A 21144-nucleotide genomic window follows, 5' to 3' on the forward strand; every position below is an offset into this window, starting at 1 on the left:
GATCAAACCTTTAAACAGTTAGGATCGTCTCAAGTCCCCATTTGGTCAAACCTTCCAACAGTTAGGACCAAAACCAAAATCCCCTCTCGATTCCTTCCATGAACGAGAGGTCCACATATTGAACGATCAAACCTTTAAACAGTTAGGATCGTCTCAACTCCCACATGGTCAAACCTTTAAACAGTTAGGATCAAAGCCAAAATCCCCTCTCGATTCTTTCCATGAACGAGAGGTCCACAAATTGAACGATCAAACCTTTAAACAGTTAGGATCGTCTCAAGTCCCATTTGATCAAACCTTTAAACAGTTAGGACCAAAACCACAATCCCCTTTCGATTCCTTCCATGAACGAGAGGTCCACCAATTGAACGATCAAACCTTTAAACAGTTAAGATCGTCCACCAATTGAACGATCAAACCTTTAAACAGTTAGGATCGTCTCAAATTCCCATTTGGTCAAACTTTTAAACAGTTCGGACCAAAGACAAAATCTCCTCTCGATTCTTTCCATGAACGAGAGGTCCACAAATTGAACGATCAAACCTTTAAACAGTTAGGATCGTCTCAAGTCCCATTTGGTCAAACCTTTAAACAGTTAGGACCAAAACCACAATCCCCTCTCGATTCCTTCCATGAACGAGAGGTCCACCAATTGAACGATCAAACCTTTAAACAGTTAGGATCGTCTCAAATTCCCATTTGGTCAAACTTTTAAACAGTTCGGACCAAAGACAAAATCTCCTCTCGATTCTTTCCATGAACGAGAGGTCCACAAATTGAACGATCAAACCTTTAAACAGTTAGGATCGTCTCAAATTCCCATTTGGTCAAACCTTTAAACAGTTCGGACCAAAGACAAAATCTCCTCTCGATTCCTTCCATGAACGAGAGGTCCACAAATTGAACGATCAAATCTTTAAACGGTTAGGACCGTCTCAAAACTCCCATTTGGTCAAACCTTTAAACAGTTAGGACCAAAGACAAAATCTCCTCTCGATTCCTTCCATGAACGAGAGGTCCACAACTTGAGTGATCAGACCTTTAAACAGTTAGGATCGTCTCAAATTCCCATTTGGTCAAACTTTTAAACAGTTAGGACCAAAGACAAAATCTCCTCTTGATTCCTTCCATGAACGAGAGGTCCACAAATTGAACGATCAAATCTTTAAACGGTTAGGATCGTCTCAAAACTCCCACTTGGTCAAACCTTACTACAGTTAGGACCACAGCCAAAACCTCCTTTTGATTCATTTTGCGAACAAAAGGTCCCCTTTTGAGTTGAATAGTCAAAACCTCCTTTTGATTCATTTTGCGAACAAAAGGTCCCCTTTTGAGTTGAATAGTCAAACCTTATGATAGTTAGGATTATTCAAACCAATCTAGATTCTCTAAGTGGAGATCCCACTTTGAGTTTCTTTTGTATCAGGAGATAGAATATAAAATTCTTCCTCTCCAATTTTGGGTTTATCTCTACCAACAAACAAGAGACCAGGAGATAGAATATAAAATTCTTCCTTTCTAATTTTGGGTTCATCTCTACCAACAAAAAAAAGACCAGGAGATAGAATATAAAATTCTTCATCTCCATCATTGGGTTCATCTCTACCAACAAAAAAGAGACCAGAATACTCCAATAGATACAAGAGTCTAAACTGTTTCCCTACCCTCAACAGGAAGTTTCTGGAGAATATCACTCAGAATATTTTTAAGAATAACCTGAATACTCCAATAGGTACACGAGTCTAAACTGTTTCCTTACCCTCAACAGGAAGTTTCTGGAGAATATCACTTAGAATATTCTTAAGAATAACCTGGCTACCTCCCAACGGGTATATGAGGTTAAACTATTTCCCGAACACTCCAATAGAGTATATGAGTATAAACTATTTCTCTATTCTTCGACGGCAGTTCAAATTCAAGACTTCGACAACGGACACGCGATAAACGCAGTACCAGAGAAATTTTAGCTATTCTACAAAGTACTGAATAGACTAAAAGATGAAGAAGTCAAGAATTGAAGCCATTCACAGACCATTCTACGCAATTTCCTCAACAAAGCATTGGAGAAAATTACAAGGAAAGCTTATCATATCCAAAGTGTCCCAGACCCCTTTCTAAAAAAAGTGATGAGTCTGAGATACTTTGGAGGGGGTATCTGTAGGCGTCAAAAAATACTCATAGATATCCAAACACTACTCAAGGATGAGAAAAGGACAGTGTTGACACAATGATAAATACACCAACAAGCGAGCCAGGGTGACATGCCTTAGGCGCGGCAGTTCAGAGTGTCGCGCCTTAGGCGCGGCAGTTCAGAGTGTCGCGCCTTAGGCGCTGCAGTTAAAGGTGTCGCGCCTTAGGCGCGGCAGCTCATGGTGTCACGGCTATTATGGGGGGTGCTGCGGCAGTTATAAGACAGTTGTATGATGATTATTTGAAGCCCACGTGGCGGTATATCAGAGATAGAACGTGTGCTGACGTGGACAAGCAGTTAAACCACGAAAAAGGTGGTTAAAAGTCGTGGGAGAACAATTTCAAGCACGATAGAACGTGTTGATAACTGCCTCTGTGGCCGCTGCAGTCCACACTGTCGCGCCAATAGCCGCCGTAGTGTTGGCTGTCGCGGCCAAAGAGCAGTTACTTGGTCAGTTGTTTCACCCCCGTTTCAACTGTTGTGTACTTCTACCCCTATAAATACCTCCCTAAACACGAAATAAAGGAGAGAGCAGATTGGAGCAGAAAAGATTTAAGCTTTTGGTGAATTGGAGCAAGAGAGAGAGTCTTCCTTCTTCACAAACATCCTCAAGAAGCTTTTGGCCATTCCTAGAGATCTAAGCTCTGACTTGATCTTTAGAAGAGTAAACATCTTACATCGATAAGATATTCACTTTAAATTCTTACTTCGATAAACGAATGAAGAATCTCCAAAACCTTCACGATTCAATCAGAATCTGTGAATCGGTGGTCCACGGGCTAACGCGTCCCCGGCACAGGCAAAGATCCCACGCAAGCAGCGATCCAAACAACGATCCTGCGTTTGTTTCTAAGGAGCTTGTAATTTGATTTTTGTTGTAAAGAGTAGTTTTATAAAGTACGAAGCTCACTCTTTTTGCATTCATTATGATCGATAAACAGTTATAATGAATTCTACAACAGAACTTGTTCCTGACGAAAACACCAAGCTTCACACAAGAATCTTCCTCCACCTAATTCCAAAACCCTAGATCTGAAATCTGGACTCTGATACCACTTGTTGTGCGTAGCGAAAATTTTGGCAGCACCTCGACGTAACAACAGAGTAAGATCACAATAAGAATTCTCGTTTCACCAAGGAAACAAGAACCAAAAGAAAAATATCTCAATAAAGTAGGATATCAGTTCTTCCTCTCATCAGTTCTATGATTGACCTGTCGAGGGAATCTAAATAAGCTATTACAAATCACATAAACAGCGAGACAAACTAATTTTACGTGGTTCGACAAATTACCTACGTCTACGGGGCAAGGAGGGGGAGATCTACTATTAGAAAAAAATACAAATAGGGTTTACAATTACACAAATTAAACCCTCAAACAAACTCTCAAATCTCTCACAAAGGGAATACCAAAAACCCTCTAAAAGGTCGGCGACTACTTTGCGTTTCCTCTACGAAAACTCTCTGCACGCCGTCCTTTTTCTCTGCTTGCACACTGTCACGTCCCGTTGGCGCGTGCAAACCGTGGGACCCACCGAGTATAACGTGCTATTTGGCTCAAACTACTGTCAAAATCGACTAGACGATGTTATACTTGAGTCTTTATCTTCACTATATAAAACCTTTAATTCCTTATTTTCCCACCGTTATGAGTCGGTAGGATGTTACATTCACCCTACCTTACAAAGGCGGCGTCCTCGTCGCGGTATGACAATTAGCACATCCCAGACTACTAGGCGATGTGGACTCTAGAGGTAGCTCATACAGGCTCTAGAGGTGGCTCCCATCACACAGTGTAGCACTTAGCACCGTATAGCACTTAGCTCCACACTTCCGGCTGACAACTACTCTGATACCATTTGTTACGTCCCTGTTAGCGCGTGCAAGCCGTGGGACCTACCGAGTGTAACGTGCTATTTGGCTCAAACCACTACCAAAATCGACTAGACGATGTTACACTTGAGTCTTTAACTTCACTATATAAAGCCTTTAATTCCTTATTTTTCCATGATGTGGGACTAAACTTCTGAGTCGGTGGGATGTTACACACGTCGTCCTAGACTGCGTTCTCCCCACTTTTGCACCTGCACACAGAAAAAAAATCTAGGCAAGCTAATATATATATATATATATATATATATATATATATATATTCACTATATATAGAGGAAGACACTTCGTATGTCCAACTTAAGTGGACGTCCCACTAAAGTTTCTTCAGTCACTTGATGACCACTTTGATTGCAGAACATGATTGGATGAATCGCTCCGTTGAACTTGATCTACATATTCAAAACCCAACACACCATAATTTGGGGTGAACCCGTCATGGTTGACCCCTCAATCCACTCGTATCAAATTTAACGGGTTCGAATGAATTAGAACTTTTTACATGGCTCGATGGAGGCGTCAACACCGATGACGGATTTCACACCCAAATTTGGTTGTGTTGGGATTCTTAAGGAATCACTGTAGATCAAGTTCAACGGAGCGGATGCAGTCCATAATGTAGCTCAATCAAGTGATTATCAATGCACTAAGAAACTTAGTGACGTCCACTTAAGTTGAACACAAGTTTGCCTCTATACTATATATATACATATATATATATCATATATACATATATATATATATCATATATAGTATATATATATATATATATATATATTATATTATAATTATAATATATTACTATATATATAGCTCTGAATCGAGTGGGCTCTTTAGTCTGCGTTTTGCTTTGTCCAGCCGCGAAAAGAGATACAATGTGTCCGGCCCTACTCACGAAGCTATCACGCTGGTTTTTTTGCCTTTTTTTGCCTGCCGGCCCTTTTGCTACTCTCACAGGTACCGCTGGCCCCCACATTCACAGACTGGACTTCGCCTGAACATTGAAGTTCGCCTGCAATGCTATGTTCGCCTGACAACTTAGCTCGCCTGAACTGATTGAAGCTCGCCCGATAGCTTCGTCTACGAGGTTCGCCATGCAGCGAGGCTTAACATCAAAAGACGAGGTTCACCATGCAGCGAGGCTCGACATCAAAGTTCATCACTGTGGATAAAACTACTCTGGAAGATGAAGCTTGTCATTGGAAACGAGGTTCGAAGCTTGTCATTGGAAACGAGGTTCGAAGCTCGTCATTCGAAGCTCGTCATTGGATACGAGGTTCGGAACTCATCACCAGACGTAAAGCTCATTAGTGAAGACGGGGATCGTCAAAAGGAAATTCACAAGGCTTGCTATGCAGTTGGACTCAGCTATCGAAGACGAAGTTCGTTGGTGAATACGAAGCTCACCAGACGATATCAGTGAAAGTAGAGTTCGTTATACTGCAAGGTTGACCTTAGAAGACGAACCTCGCTGTATATTGAGGCTCGTACAATCAGATGAACCTCGCCATGCAACGAGGCTCGTCGTCCGCAGGAGATCCAGCTGTAACAGCTTCGAAGACCCAGTCAGCAATGTGGGCTAAGTTCAAGGAGTCAGTTACGTCATGACTCTACGATTTCAGCGCATCAGTTTCACCCTCTACCCACAATTTTAGCACGTCGGTTACGTGTTGAAACTCTATAAATAGCCGCAAGTAGCTATAAAGATGTGACTTTGGAGGGGCAGACGAGGAGCACGAGAGGCAGAGCTTTGGGATTCAAGATTGAGATCCAAACCTCGGTTCTAACAATCTAAGCCATCAACAAAGTCTGATTCTCTTCTCGAGTTGAAGCGATCTTGATCTGATCGTCAACAGGAAGCAAGCTCGACTCAAGCATCGAGTGAGACATCATTTTGCTACCAAGAACCCACTTTTAAACAAAAGAGAAGTCAAATTAATCTTCTCTTTCTTTGTAATCGAGAGTGTGAGTGATTGTAAGGGTTTTGTACCAAGTAATCAACCTAGTTTTCTTAAAACAAAAGAATCAATCAACGTCAATTTTTTCGACCCTACAAAGGTTATGACCTACAAAGATGCAAATGAGTCAAGATGTGTACTTGTCTGCTTAAGCTTGGACCAGAGTTGTGTTGTCTCCACTTGCAGGCTCGCAGCTATAAGTCTTCTCATGCAATAAAGAATTTAAGTCCTTTGCTGTCTAATTAGATTCTTTTTTAAAACAAATAAAGTATATTCGTGATAGAACATTCACGAGTTCTTGTTCTCAGCACCTGTACTAGTTCTTTGTTGTTTCTGTCTCATCGTCGTCTTCTTACTGCAGTTTTGATGGTCCTATTCCATCTTAATTATTTTTAATTCAATTGATGAGATGAGGTACTGGACAATTGTCCAGTACTGATGAGATGAGGCGCTTTGGGTTTTGAGGATCAAAAAGAAAAGTGCAAATTCTGTGAAGAATTCTAGTAGAGGCTGTCATATTTACTTAATGTGAGAAGAAACCATCATATCCAATATTTTTCTTTATTTTCTTTTACAGGATTGGCGAAGAACAGACGCAAGAGGATGCAGAAGATGGGCCACCAGAGCTTTTGTTCTTACACGGCGGTCATACTAGCAGGATATCTGATTTTTCTTGGAACCCTTGTGATGATTGGGTCATCGCTGGTGTTGCTGACGATAACATACTTCAGATATGGCAGATGACCGAGAATATCTACAATGAACCTGATGAGTTGCCGAAACCCTCTTAAACTTTTGTCTGCTTTTGAGTTGTATAGTGATCTGCAGATCTCCTGTACATTCTCTCTCACATACACATACACACTTAGCTTTACCTATAGAACAATTGTGATGTAGTTTTGGTATTGTGTGTCTAAACTTACAACCCTCAACCCAGAGTTTTCGTGTAGTGGTTGGGTCCTTCGACAGGTCTAATATGTGGCTTTGTCTTTAAAGGATCACAAATAATGACTTCACCTATAAGAGTAGTTAGGCAACAGTCATTCGATTCTAATTCTTTTGTATACATGTACTTGTCGATGTTCCTGTAAGCAATGCCCAAATGCCCAGTATGTATCATACTTGTGCTCTTTCTTATGCGTGTTTACTGTTTAGCGCAGTCTGTATCATACTTGTGCTCATGTTTTGGTGTAGCATGTGATTTTTTTTTCCATACTTGTGCTCATGTTTTGGTGTAGCATGTGATTTTTTTTCCTTGAAAATTAGAGAATCTCAGTCACCTATCCTGCCCTATTCTGCAGGAAACCAATTTATTTATTAAGCACTGTCTTTAATTATATTTTTTCCCCCTTCATGTACTTTTTGGATTTAGGGTATTTTTTATAATTTCTAAAATGTTAGGGTGTTATCATGAATTTTGAATTTTTTAGCGCTCATTTCTAAATCTTCATATAGTCAAGTAACTGTTTGTAAATTTTTGTTTTCAAGGTGCCTTTCATAACTTTAATTTTGAGGTACTTTTTATAAATTTTAAAATTTTCAATTGTCATTTGTAATTTTCATATTTTTACAGGCCTATTTATGACTTTCTAAATTTTCAGGGTGCTCTTTATAATTTTTTAGTTCTGTTTTTTTTTTTTTTTTGTAAATTTCATCCTTTTTGGGGTTTGTTTGAAATTTTCAAAATTTTCATGAAGTATTTAATGGTTTGTTTCACAAAAAGATCACACTAGGCAAATAAACATAGTATAATAAGGAAAATAGGCAAACTAATACTTTAGGAGGCAAGTTGAGACTTTAGCAATATTTTAAGGGAGGGTTAATCATTTTGTCCTTCTGTTTTTGAAAAAAACGAAAAACCTTGTTCACGCATATTATTTTCTTAATATAGAAATTAGTTTCCTACAAAATACGGCATTTCAAGCAAAGCGAGATATTTTATAATTTTTTTCCAAAACATAATCATGCACTAGACACAAATATGAGCACAGATATGTCACATGCAAAGCTAAAAAAGAAAAAAAAAAGAAAAACACACACTCTTGTGCAATGCTTTAGAACTCACTACAGCATCATAGACAAATGCATGTAACTTTAAACATATCTGACCTTTAATACACAAATAAAAAATATAACTGAGACCATCATTACAATAAGCGAAATGCTTTTTGGCTCGCAAAAAGCAACGCGCAGTCAGCGCGCAAGAGAGAGGAACAGAGGGGTGGGCCCCACAGCTGGGGGCCCACCCCCCTGTTCCTCTCTCTTGCGTGCTGGCTGCGCGTTGCTTTTTGCGAGCCAAATAGCAGCTCTGTTACAATAATAAATGAAGAAAGATAGTGGAATTAAGTATTCAAAAACTACAGCAAGCAAGAATCCGTTTTCTAAACTTCCTACTTGCAATACTAGAACTCTAAAAACATGGGATCTTCCTTCTCTCTAGTTACTAATTCTCTACGCGTAACATCTTTTAGGCTAAACTAGAGTATCTGATGGTATCTTGCTCCTCCCATCTTCGTGCGAGAATGCTCGCCGCCGCCCTCCTTCTGTGGTTCCCATCCATCGTCACCTAACATTGACTCCTCGTCAAAAGTGACAACTTCGCTAGCGAATGTGGTGTTGCTTTCTGGATCACGTAACTTGAATCCCTTGATGCCCTTTAGAAACCCAATGAAGCAGCATCTTTTTGATAATGCATCAAGTTGACTCCTTTTGTTCCCCGATTCACCGGAGCATGTCACGCCTTGGGCCCACAGGCCTGTTGGCGTCTGCAAGCCGTGGGTCCCACGGAGAGCAACTCGCGGGTTGGCTAAATCCACTTTGTCAAAATGTTAGCACTAGTTACTCTTGGGCCTTGGGTTTTTCTCTATTTAAGCGACCAACATTTCTTCACACTAGTCTATGTGGGACTGAAGTGTGGGGGTGTCACAATCATCCCACCCTACAAAGACGATATACTCGTCGTCACGACATGACAATCGGCATATCCCAGTGTTACTGTCGCGCAATGTAGACTTTAGAGGTGGTTCCTACGGGCTCTAGAAGTGGCTCCCACCGCATCCACGTGGTGCATCACTTAGCCACATATAGCACTTAGCTCCATACTTCTGACTGACAATTGCTTTGATACCATTTATCACGCCCCGGGCCCACGGGCCGGTTGGCCCGTGTAAGCCATGTGTCCCGCGGAGAGCAACTCGCGGGTTGGCTAAATCCACTTTGCCAAAATGCTAGCACTAATTACTGTTGGGCCTTGAGCTTTTCTCTATTTTAGCCATTAATATTTTTTCGCACTAGTCTATGTGGGGCTAAAGTGTGGGGGTGTCACAATAAAGAGTTAACTAAATCTTGCTCGCGTAGTTCGAACTAGTGCTAGTATTTTGGCAAAGTAGATTTAGCCAAACTCGAGTTGTTCTCGGTGGGTCCTCACGGTTTGCACGCGCCAATAGGGCCCACGGGCCTAGGGCGTGACAGAGCGTAAGCAGAGCACCCAAACACCCTCAAGGAATCATGACTGACTGACACTCCCGTCTAAAACTCTTCTCGAATCTAAAGGTTGATGGCAATCGATTGTGACCAATTGACCAAATAGTACATGTGACTCACAGCTTCTGCCCAAAGGCCCTTTGATAAACCTAACTGTAGTCAAATGCATTTGGCTCTCTCCACCAGTGTCTGATTCATGCGCTGCGCTACCCTGTTCTGTTCTGGTCGCTCAGCTAACGTCAGCTGACGCTGTATATGCCTTACTCGATGCAGAACTCTTGAACTCCTTCAAGGCGTATGAACGAAGAGAACTTAGTCCGGTCATCATGTGGCAATGCTCATGAGAAAACATGGGATGTATCTGCAACTCAACCAAAATAAAAATCAACAAGTTTCTTCGCATGTCATCCAACCAAAATCTGATGCGTATATCTCTGATGCGTATATCACAGCATTTTAACGTATCCTGACCGATGAGTTTGGTCTGTTTCGACAATGCTAGTCCAATAAAAACCATGCTCTCTCCCAAAAAAAAAAAATGAAACAATTTCCACACATACAACCAGCAAGCTCAGGCATCAAAAGTAACATCCGTACATACTTCTCTGTGTACCCATGAACCAATTTCCGCAAGCTAAAGACACCCAACTAGCAGCAAACAGAAATAAAACTGACCAGAGCAGTTTATTCAACAAAAAACCATGTTGGTGCTATTTAGAAAGAAATCTGAACAAGGAATCACAAATATACCTTTCCGCTATCAAGGCAGGGGAACAAAAAGACATCGTTACATTCTATAGTTTGCACAGTGAAGAATATTCATACATCAGTACACATGAGAGAGATACATATATAATGGGCGATAAAGGGAAATATACGCGTAAAGCATATAATCTATTTCGCCCTAAACAAAACAAAAGTAAGAGGGCAACCACAGCAGCCTTCAAGTTCGATCTGTCATTATAGTTCAGGCCATATTAAACTCCCAACAAAAGGAGCAAAACAAAAGCCGCAGGGAACCAGCCTCTCATGCTTGACGAAATTCTTGCTTTCAGGATCATAGTAATCCATTCTCCCATTTACATTATAAAATAACATCATCCCATCTCGAACCGCTAAAAGTCGAGTTCTACCTCCACGGGAAACCAACAAGGAATGCATCATCCTCAAATCAATAGTATATTGTTTCACCCATTCATGATTGTTGTAGTCCTTCAACATCCATATATCCATTTGTTCGGGAGATAAACGCGTGTCGCATACAGATAAACACCCTTCTAACTCCACCAAGGATGAAACTACACCTGATATTGAACGGCCTTCAGGAGGAGGAATTAGACTAAATGTTTCATCTTGGACATTGAATGATAGGGCAATCTTCGTTGCTGGTATAGTCGGGTGGCCTTCTGTACGTATAATCCAATGTACGGCATCATTAACAACCACGGGGAAATTACCCATTGAATTGAAGGCATCTGGTGAGATGGGAGCTTCGCCGACATACTTCCAAGAACTACAACCTCCTCCTCCTCCTCCCAGTGTATAAACCTCACATCTCATGCTCATTTTGTTACTATTTGTCTTTGAGCTACTACATCGAAATATACGGACCACCTTGTATGTTCTTGTTGAAGAATCAAAGCCTATTCCTACTAGAGGACAGTCGTCTATGATCTTATAGCGTTGAATATGCAACCCACTATCAGGAAGTGCCCTCGGTTTATTGATGCTTGGATTTATCACATTGATGCTAATCAAACCAAAGACACATATCATTCCATGACAAGAATTCGTCATATGATAATACGTTTCTTTCATATGTTCACTCATAACGATTTCACGAAGAACCCTGAAGTTACTACCTTCCGCATAAAACTCCAGAGAGAAACCCGTTTTGCAAGATAGCGTTATTATACCTGGGTCCTTCATATTAGCTCGACTGTTAAAATGTTGCTCGATGAAACTCCTTTCATGTATAATCAGATCCCACAACTTGCATACACATCTCAGTCTCTGAAGACGTACAGCTGGAAACCTGCAGAGTATGTAAGCTAGAATCTCAGGCGGTAATTTGTTGATGAATGATTCTGTCGTCGCCTTTGAAGGGTCTTCTAAAGTCACTGGCTTTCGCATGGTAAGGTCATCTTTCGAGTCACAAGGTTGAAGGCCGAAATCCATTTTCAAGAGTTCCAATCTGAATGGTGGAAGAAACCCAGGTTAGGATATCATTTATTATATGTAAAAGCAATTAATAGCATAGGAACCTTTAGTATCAACATAAAGACACCAAAAACAGGATAAAAATTCTCTCTCTCCCCCTTCACCCCTGCATGTATCTCAGACGCAATTAACCATGACAATATTTTCCATTTTTTGTCCCCTTTTCTAATTTTTACGGTTAAAGTCGATGAACCAAAGTCCGTATTTTCCTTTTTTTGTCCCCTTTTCTAATTTTTACGGTTAAATTCACAATAATCAGAGTAATTATTTCCAAAAAAAATATGTTTTTCATACTAAATTTAGTGTAATAAAGAGGGGGTTTGATGTTGATTCTGAATAAAACAATACTTGATAATAACTTTTCTCGCAATCAAATAAAATAATATCAAGGAATTAAAACAACAGCGAAAATTGATACCTCACCGGAACCGCTTTGCCGGAGGAGCACACCGCCGGTGTCTTCGCCGGCGAACTGTCAGCCGGGAAAGAACCTACCTTCGATTTCGGGTAGAAACAAAACCCTACCTTCGATTTTTTTGCTTTTGTTTCGTTTTCTTTCTTCAAGGGGGGTCGGGCTCGTATTCATCAGCCGCTTTCGGTTTCGGGTAGAAAAACCCGATTCTTGTTGGTTTTAAAGCTCATCTCAGGTTGAAATGAAAAGCCCACAATTGTCTATTTCGGTCCACACTGTTATTGCTGAAAAGTTTTAAAAAATATATATAATAGTCTTAAAAGTTTAAAATTATACAAAACAGTTTGATTTTTTAAAACTTAAAAACAAGTATGAAATCTAAAAATTTAAAATTTATAATTGACACCCTCAATATTTTAAAAATTATAGAAACAATATCAAAAGTTTAAATTATAAAAAAACACCCTAAAATTCAGAGATTTCAAAACTTAGCAACAACATAGATGAGTTCTAAGGATTACAATTAAGCACTTAAAATTTTAAAATTTGTAAAAAATAACCTCAAAATTATAAAAATTACAAAAACTCCCTCAAAAGTAAAAAATTATAAAAAATCCTAAAATTTCAAAACTTATAACCGGTGCACATCAAATTTAGAATTTATGAGTAGATCATTAAAATTTTAATTTTTTTAAAATCCAACCCAAAATTTTAGTAATTGTAAAAATACCTTTAAATTTTCATAGTTACAAGAAACATTCTAACATTTGAAAACTTACCACCAACACATGAGACATGAATTATAAGCACTCAACTTATAATTTAAATTTTTTATAAATTACTATCAAAGTTAAAAATTATAAAAACACCCTCAAAAGTTTAAAATCATAAAAAGGCTAAATTTTGGTAAAGAAAAGAGGAAATGTTTGATATTATAACATTAAGATATATAAATTTAACTTTCAATCTAAAAGTAATCTAAGTTAATGCCAGTACAAAATAGAAATTACCGTAAATTAAAATTATCCAGTTAAGGAATAAGAATTTAAAATATATGATAGATTAAAAATTAACATTACTATAAAAATTAAGGAAGTGTATATAATTTTACTAATAACATTCATTGATAGAAGACAAATTAATAAAAGACTATAATATATATAATAGGTTAGTATTAATTAATTATAATGTATAAATATTTATCTCTAATGTTGATAATATTTATAGGGTAAAAAATACAAGGAGTTATGTAGGGAGAAACTATCAGAAAGTTTAGAGATATCATTTAAAAGAGCTAAGTTGTTTTCATTTTAAGTGAAGGAAATAAACTCAAAATTCGGAAATATTCATGAATTACCTTACTAAGATGAGCCTTTGAGAAAATTGTTTGGTTTTATTTTTTTTTTCAAAACCTTACCTCATGTGGGCCACCAAATAAATGATTGGTATAAATAAAATGGGTTATTACATAGATGATGCAAGGACGTGTTCTATCCACTTAACACCAAAGAGGACCAAAGCCTCTAGCCTTAAGAAGTGAAAAGATGAAGCTCCAACTGACATAGTCAAAAGCTTTTATAAAATCATTTTTAAGGACATAGGCTTCCATTTTCATAGAGAATCAATAGTGAATCATCTCATGGCCAAGCACACAGGAGTCTAAAGATGATTTGCATGCTTGGAAAGCAGATTGAGAATTGTCAACGAGAGAGGAAGGCAAGGTATTGAGTCTATTGGCTAGAAACTAAGTGAGATTTTTAATAACCCATTCAACAAACTAATAGGCCTAAAATCTTTGGCACTACTTTCATTATCAGCTTTTGGATAAGAGCAAGGAAGGAGGAATTGATTTTGTGAAGGGAGGAGACATCCATGTATAAATGAGAAAAAAAGTTAAAAAGATCCTCTTAAATTATTTCCCAGAAGGATGGATAAAAGAGGACAGAGAAACCGCCTGGTCCAGAGGATTTTTCAGGATGCAGACCAAAGACTGCAGCCTTAATCTCTTCCCTTGAGAAGGGAAGTCAAGAGATTGAATCTCCGGAATAGCAGATGGATATAAATGATTCCAACCAAGTTGAAAAAGTGAAGGAGGTTTGTCTTGAAAAGATTGAAGGGAAAAAAAAAATCAAAGAATATAAAAACATCCGTTAGATGAAGAAAAATTTATTATAATTTATTAATTTCTTAGCTAATGGGGAGCCACTGTGACCTGAATTGTTTGGAGGTGCTAATATCGCTCTCAATCTTGGGTTCGATTTGCCTACCAACAAAAAATCAAAGCCCCTTAGCAACTAACAAATCTCAAGTAATTAAAAAAAAGCTTAGTTGTAGACATACCCTTCTTACTATAGCCTAGTTATGGATAGACCACGTGTAGTTTTGTTGCCCCCTTGGGCTGAGGAGGTATATTTGTCAATTCTCTTTCTCTGAGGGTAAAAGAGTCAAACAGTTTCAATGGGGAGATCTATATGTAGAAATAGACCTATAAGGTGTTTATCCATAGTTGTATGATAGTACAAGATGTCCATTCGTAGTTAAGAAAAACTAGCACTTAAATGCCTTATAGTTTCCCCAACTTTGCACTTATATTCCCTCTCTTATTTTTTATTGCACTTATACACCCTACAGTTTTTAAAGTTTACACTTTAGTACCCTATGTTATGTAAATGTGAGTACGTTCGTATATAACATTCACATGCTAATTTTAGAACTTATTGCCTTTAATTTTGTTGAATTTACAATTAAATCTATCACAATTCTATTTTAAAATAGAATTGAGTATATTTAACAATAAATTCGACTAACATTAAAGATTAAAAAGTCTAATATGAACATATGAGTATCACATGTGAATATTAGAAAAAAAATATTCTCCGATTGCAAAACGTAAGATATTAAAATGTAAAATTCAAAAACTTCCAAGTGAAGCAAAAAACAAGTGAGTACATGCAAGTGCAAAGGGCTAAAATGCCAAATTGGCCTAAATAATGCCACTCCTTTACCACTTTGACCTAAAAAGTGACATCGATGATAATTTGTCCTAAAAAGTAACAAATCAGCAACAAATAAATCTTTCCAGTCACCGGAAGCAATTTTTTAAGTAAGAAAATTAAGATATTTTTATATATACCCTTCAAATTTTCATATTTTCCAATTTAACCCCTCAAGTCTTAAAATTTGTAAAAAGAACTCCTCTCTCCCTCCCTTCCAACCATCTTTTCCCTCATCTTTCTTGTCATCACTTTCATTCTTTTCTTTTCCCAATCATCACCATTCTCTCTCTTTTCTTTCACATATCCTCACTTTTAAGGAGATTGATTTTTTAATTAATATTGGACGAAGAAAGAGAGTAGGAAGGAAAGAGGAAGAGAGTGCAAGGAAAAAAGAGAATAATGAGGTTAAGATTGTGGTGGTATGTTTAACTTTGGGTGTTTGGGAGTGGGTGAAGCAAGTAGGAAGAGAGTGAGAGAAAGGAAGAAGAGAGGAAATAAGAGGGAATGAGAGAGAGGAGGAGATGGTTGGGGATTTGGAGTAAAAGAGATTGGAGGAGACGAAGGAAATTAGAAAGTAAGTGTGATGATTCATGAAATAAAGTAGGAGAGAGAGCGAGGAAGGAGGGAATGTTAGGGCATAGGAAGAATAAGAGAATGGAGAAGATTGTGGGAAGTAGGAGGAAGAAGATAGTGGAAAAAGAGAATTTTTTTCTTTTACAAATTTCAGAAATTTAGGAAAATGAGATGAGTTAATTTAAAAATCATACATGAGAGATTGAGTGATATGTATATATAATTTCTTTAATTTTTTGCTAAAAAATTACTCCGGCGATCAAAAAAGTCTGTTCGTCTTCGATTTGTCACTTTTTAGGTCATATCGTCGCCGATGTCACTTTTTAGATCAAAATAGTAAACGTGTGTCACTATTTACGCCAATATGATATATTAGGCAAGTGCATAGTAAAGCAAACTACAGTAAGTTATTTAAGTGCTAATTAGCCCCCATTAACCCTGAAAAATAAATGGGTATATGCATGAACCTGGGGACAAGATCAAACTGCCCATGCCATATGCTTGGATGACACTGTCTTCTTCCTAACGTCAACAGCAACTCCCATCAGTCATCACCCTACAGCTGTGAAGTACCCAAAACAAAAAAAGAAAATAATAATATAATTAAAAAAGAAAGCATTTATTATATAAAACTTCAGTGGGAGCGGAAGACAAAAGTATTTGCTACCCCCTCTCTCTCCTCTCTCTGGCTTATTCCAAATCCGAAGCCGGCTGAATAATCAATCGAAGATCGAAGAGAAAAGGAAGCAAAAATTCCCTCTTTGGAAACGAAGGAAATCCATCTTCAAAAACTCCAAAAAAAGAAAAAAAACCTGCACTTGGCGTCTGTAATTGATCAACAGGTGAGAAAGGATCGTCTTTTATTCCCTTTTGACTCGTTTGTGGAGTTGCTTACTTTCCTCTACTTGCTTTTGATGTCTTTTGCAGGTTAGATCTGTCAAAGGTTGCTCCTTTCTTTCCTTTCGGTGAGTAGGCAGTAGAATAAAGATGACCCATGTGAATTTATGTTGAAAAGAGTCGATCTTTGTTGTCAAAATTGGATCTTTTAGTGGAAGATAGTAGAGAAGTTTTTCTGTTTTTTTTTTTTTTGGAAAATTTGGGATGACTCAGAAATTGGGTAGTTCTATATTTTTCCGGTTTTAAGAGGTAGATGGGTTTTCTATTACTTTGAAGCCTCAAATTTCCTGCGCTAGTCAGAGCTGAATTGATAGTTTGGCCTCCAAAGATCCAGCTTTTTCAAATGAAGCTGTATTGGGTTCTTTTATTGTTTGTAATAGCTTGCTGGACAAGGAGAGGGGAAGCTCAGTTGAAGCAATTGCTGGTCAATTGTGGCTCCAATTCTAGTGTGAACGTAGATGGTAGGAAATGGGTTGGAGATTTAGTACCTGGGAACAATTTCACACTGACTTCTGCTGGTAGTATCGGTTCTAGTAACTCATCTGATAGAGATCCACTCTATGGAGCTTTGTACAAAACTGCCCGGATCTTTAACACGACCTCGAGTTACAATTTCAGCCTAGATTCGGGTTCTTATTATCTCAGGCTTCATTTCTACCCATTCTCCTTTGGGAACTTCAATGTCAACGAGTCTTCGTTTGACGTAACAGCCAACAATTTGAAGCTGGTTTCTAAGTTCAATGTTACCGCTGAGATTTTGTGGAAGAACGCGAAAAGTAACTCTAATTCAACTTCTCTTGTGAAGGAGTACTTGGTTGGCATCAAAGGTAAGGGTCTGGATCTTGAGTTTAGTCCTGATGCAAGATCGGTTGCCTTTGTAAATGCCATTGAAGTAATCCCGATCCTTGATGGGCTGTTTGCTGATACTGTGAGCAAAGTAGGAAGCAATGGTGAAAAGAATTCTTTGAATTTGATAGACCAAGGGATGGAGACTATGTATCGGTTGAATGTTGGAGGGCCTAAAATAGAATCCAGTAAAGACTCTAATCTTTCGAGGAATTGGGAATCAGATGAGAAGTTTATGTACGTTGCCGATGCGTCGACTATGATTAGTACTGATTCTAAGATTACCTATTCCTCCATCAATGAATCCTCCGTCGCACCTCTAGAGGTTTATGAAACAGCAAGAACAATGACCAATAACGAAGTTGTTGAGAAAAAGTTCAATATCTCCTGGAGGTTCGATGTGGATCCAAACTTTGATTATTTTATTCGCCTTCATTTCTGTGAGTTCGTCTGTGAGAAGGCTAATCAAAGGATTTTCAGAATCTACATAAACAACAAGACAGCAGCAGATAACTATGATGTGTTTGTTCACGCTGGAGGAAAGGACAAAGCTTATCATGAGGATTTTATCGATGTGATCCCTCAACAGATTGATACTCTTTGGCTCCAACTGGGGCCTGATTCAAATGGTGCACCGGGTTCTGATGCATTTCTTAATGGTTTAGAGATATTCAAGCTCAGCAAAAATGGTAATCTTGCTCACGTTTTGAGTAGGTTTGATACCGGTGGAGGAGCCAATGCCAGTGATAGTAAGCCAAAGAACAAGTCTCTGTTGGCGATCATTGTGATTGGAATTTCTGTAACATTAACCGTTATAGTCATATCTCTTGGTTTCATATGTTTATATGTCCATCGGAAGAAAGCAATTCATGTGAAAGAGCAGCATCCTCCTGGTTGGCGTCCTCTCTTCCTTCATGGTCTCAATGGAAGCACAACAAATGCTCGGGCTTGTAAGTCCCCTTTGAATGCTAATGGATCAGTGGCTACTGTTAGAACGGGGAAAATGTTCACTTTGGCAGAGATTAAAACAGCAACTAATAGTTTTGACGAGTCCTTGGTCATTGGAACTGGAGGTTTTGGCAAGGTCTACAAAGGAGATATTTGCGGCGACTTAGTAGCTATAAAGCGGGCACACCCAAATTCTCAACAGGGTCTAAAGGAGTTTGAAACTGAGATTGTAATGCTCTCAAAGCTTCGACATAGGCATCTGGTCTCAATGATTGGCTATTGTGATGAGCAAAACGAGATGATTTTGGTTTACGAGTACATGGGCAATGGTACATTGAGGAGCCATCTCTATGGGTCTGATCTCCCTCCGCTTAATTGGAAGCAAAGGCTAGAAGCATGCATCGGTGCTGCACGCGGACTATATTATCTGCACACCGGAGCTGAGAGAGGCATAATTCATAGGGATGTTAAGACTACTAATATCCTTCTGGATGAGTCCTTTGTTGCGAAAGTGGCAGATTTTGGGCTGTCTAAAGATGGACCAGCCTTAGACCAGACCCATGTTAGTACTGCTGTGAAAGGGAGCTTTGGATACCTCGATCCTGAGTACTTTCGTAGGCAGCAGCTCACTCAAAAGTCTGATGTGTATTCCTTCGGTGTAGTACTCTTTGAGGTTGTATGCGCCCGTCCAGTGATAAATCCAACTTTACCGAGGGATCAGATAAATCTCGCAGAATGGGCTCTTCAATGGCAGAAGAAGAGATCCCTTGAGGCCATCGTTGATCCGAAACTCCAAGGAGGTTACTCTGTGGAGCCCATGAAAAAGTTTGGAGAAATCGCGGAGAAATGCCTTTCTGATGAGGGTAAGGACCGACCGACAATGGGTGAAGTATTGTGGCATCTTGAGTATGTTCTTCAGCTGCATGAAGCTATACAAAGTGGAGAAGGGGAATCCTTTACAATGAACGAGCTGAGATATGCTGATAATTCTTTTAGTATGCCTCGGATAAAAGAGGGGGATGAAGAAAGCATCGATGGAAAATCCCTGGAACTAAGAAGCTGAGGAATGAACACTATCCAAGAAAGAAACGGGAGTGATTCATCATCCTTTACTTATGTATTGTGCCTATTACTTTTATTCTTTTAAAGTATAACAAGGACTTAACTAGCTTTTGTTGTATAATTACACCACTGGCAAAATCCTTGTTTGCTTTTCTCCCATTGCCAGATTAGCTATCTTATATTGTTCATTTGCTCAAATAGTTGAAGTTGTGTAATCTGTTTAAAGGGTTGTAATGGCATTTTTATTGTTGAAAATTAGACTTTGGTTTCTGTTGTTGGCCTAAAAGGTAATTCAATGTTCTGGTATTTCATTCCTTGACTAATTTTTGTTTTGTTCATTTTGTTATATTGCCATTGATCTTGGTAAACATGGTAAAATATCTGATATATAGTTGCCTGGAATCCGGTTCCGTTATGGTTCACAAGATGGGAAAGGGAGCCTGGTACCGCTCGTTAGGATTCAGGTATGAGCAGGGTAGGCTTATATGGTACGCTAGTGAATGTGGTACATTTTCGATTTGGTTCTTTAAGTACAGGAATCGGAGGTATTGCAGGAGTCAAATTTAAGAAATATGCAGTGGTAAAAGAACCTCTTTTTTCTCTCATGATTTAAATGGTTTGAATTCTAAATAGGGTCGCTAGAGTTGGTGAATTTGGTTGTGTTTCACCGCGAATTTGGGACAATCGAACCCGGGTTGCGGTTTGCTATAGCATAGCGTCCCACGTTCCCAACATCTGTTCTGATAAATATCTAATCCATATGTCAGTTTTGGTAATTATCGCACTTTGATAGTTCAACTCTCTTTTACCCTGAGTTACAGAAATTTGTTTGCTCCATCTTCAAGCCTGCTGATGTTCATCTTGTGTGGTTCTGAAGAGAGTTGCTATAACTGTTCTAAAATGAGTATGCAATTTCCTTCTCTGTATATTTTTTTATCTGAAGGAGAATATGAATAACCACAGGCCATGAGATATCAAATTGTATATGTAGACTTTATACCGTAGGACTGATACATGGTGCTATGAAATAAGATTGATCGACTCTAGAAGTGCAACATTTTATTGTATTGTTTGATATATGCTTTGAAGCTTTCATGTTAGAAACACGACCAGCAGCAAAAGACTTGTACTTGGAAGTTGCATTCATGGGTTGTGATAAAAGACTGTATACTGATGATCTATCGCGGGTATGGATATGGATGGGAGGCACCTGACCCGTCGCAGGTATGGATATGGATGGGAGGCACCTGACCCGTTTATTGGCCGGGTATGGAGCCATTCCGGGTTTGATCAGACCCGGTTAGCCCAACTCATTTTGCCACCCCCAAGTGTATATCTCTCTTCTATATATGGAGAAGGCACAATGTTCGCTGCGACTATCAACGTGGTGCAGCTGCCATAGATGAAGCTTTTGCTGATACCGGATGAGCTACTGAGTATTTTGCTCATGTGCAATATACAGGTTGAGGAAAAGTTTTGGAGGATATATGAAACTCAATTGTGATGAACGTGAGACACTAATCAAATTTTTATGGTGCCATCATGGGTTATGATAATAGACTATGGCTCTTCTGTGGAGAAGACACTTACTGACCTAGTAGGATGAAGCTCGTTTGTCATAAATAAACTTGCGAAACCTATACTAAACTCGGGTGACGCTTGAAATAT

General features: G+C 38.8%; 3 protein-coding genes across 6 annotated transcripts in view; 2 read left to right on the plus strand and 1 right to left on the minus strand.

Moving 5' to 3' along the window:
* LOC109846464 (WD-40 repeat-containing protein MSI1-like) overlaps positions 1–7158 on the plus strand; it is a 46206-nt gene extending 39048 nt beyond the window's left edge. For both annotated transcript variants that reach the window (XM_020415703.1, XM_020415704.1), the window contains exon 6: positions 6617–7158. In XM_020415703.1, coding sequence (XP_020271292.1) covers positions 6617–6830 — 214 coding nt within the window. In that variant the 3' untranslated portion in view covers positions 6831–7158. The remainder of the gene's footprint in view (positions 1–6616) is intronic.
* Positions 10292–16443, minus strand: LOC109844160 (F-box protein At3g07870-like). Of its 3 annotated transcripts, XM_020413122.1 has the most exons (3): positions 16391–16443; positions 16191–16285; positions 10292–11716 (listed from the first exon to the last, which is right to left on the minus strand). In XM_020413122.1, exon 3 carries the CDS (start codon positions 11698–11700, stop codon positions 10483–10485), a length of 1218 nt encoding a protein of 405 aa, XP_020268711.1. In that variant the 5' UTR covers positions 11701–11716; positions 16191–16285; positions 16391–16443; the 3' UTR covers positions 10292–10482. The 3 variants fall into 3 exon arrangements, with proteins under 3 accessions (XP_020268711.1, XP_020268710.1, XP_020268709.1); XM_020413121.1 differs by lacking the exons at positions 16191–16285; positions 16391–16443 and adding an exon at positions 12166–12333; XM_020413120.1 differs by lacking the exons at positions 16191–16285; positions 16391–16443 and adding an exon at positions 12161–12333.
* On the plus strand, positions 16308–19790 carry LOC109844159 (probable receptor-like protein kinase At1g30570). The gene is made up of 2 exons (XM_020413119.1): positions 16308–16565; positions 16651–19790. Exon 2 carries the CDS (start codon positions 16964–16966, stop codon positions 19475–19477), a length of 2514 nt encoding a protein of 837 aa, XP_020268708.1. The 5' UTR covers positions 16308–16565; positions 16651–16963; the 3' UTR covers positions 19478–19790.

The sequence above is a fragment of the Asparagus officinalis genome, chromosome 6 (assembly GCF_001876935.1).
Source record: "Asparagus officinalis chromosome 6, Aspof.V1, whole genome shotgun sequence".
Taxonomy (NCBI): Eukaryota; Viridiplantae; Streptophyta; class Magnoliopsida; order Asparagales; family Asparagaceae; genus Asparagus; species Asparagus officinalis.

Excerpts from the sequence above, each read along its gene's own strand:
- LOC109844160 (XM_020413122.1), bottom strand. The coding sequence starts at position 11,700 with ATGGATTTCGGCCTTCAACCTTGTGACTCGAAAGATGACCTTACCATG.
- LOC109844159 (XM_020413119.1), top strand. The coding sequence starts at position 16,964 with ATGAAGCTGTATTGGGTTCTTTTATTGTTTGTAATAGCTTGCTGGACA.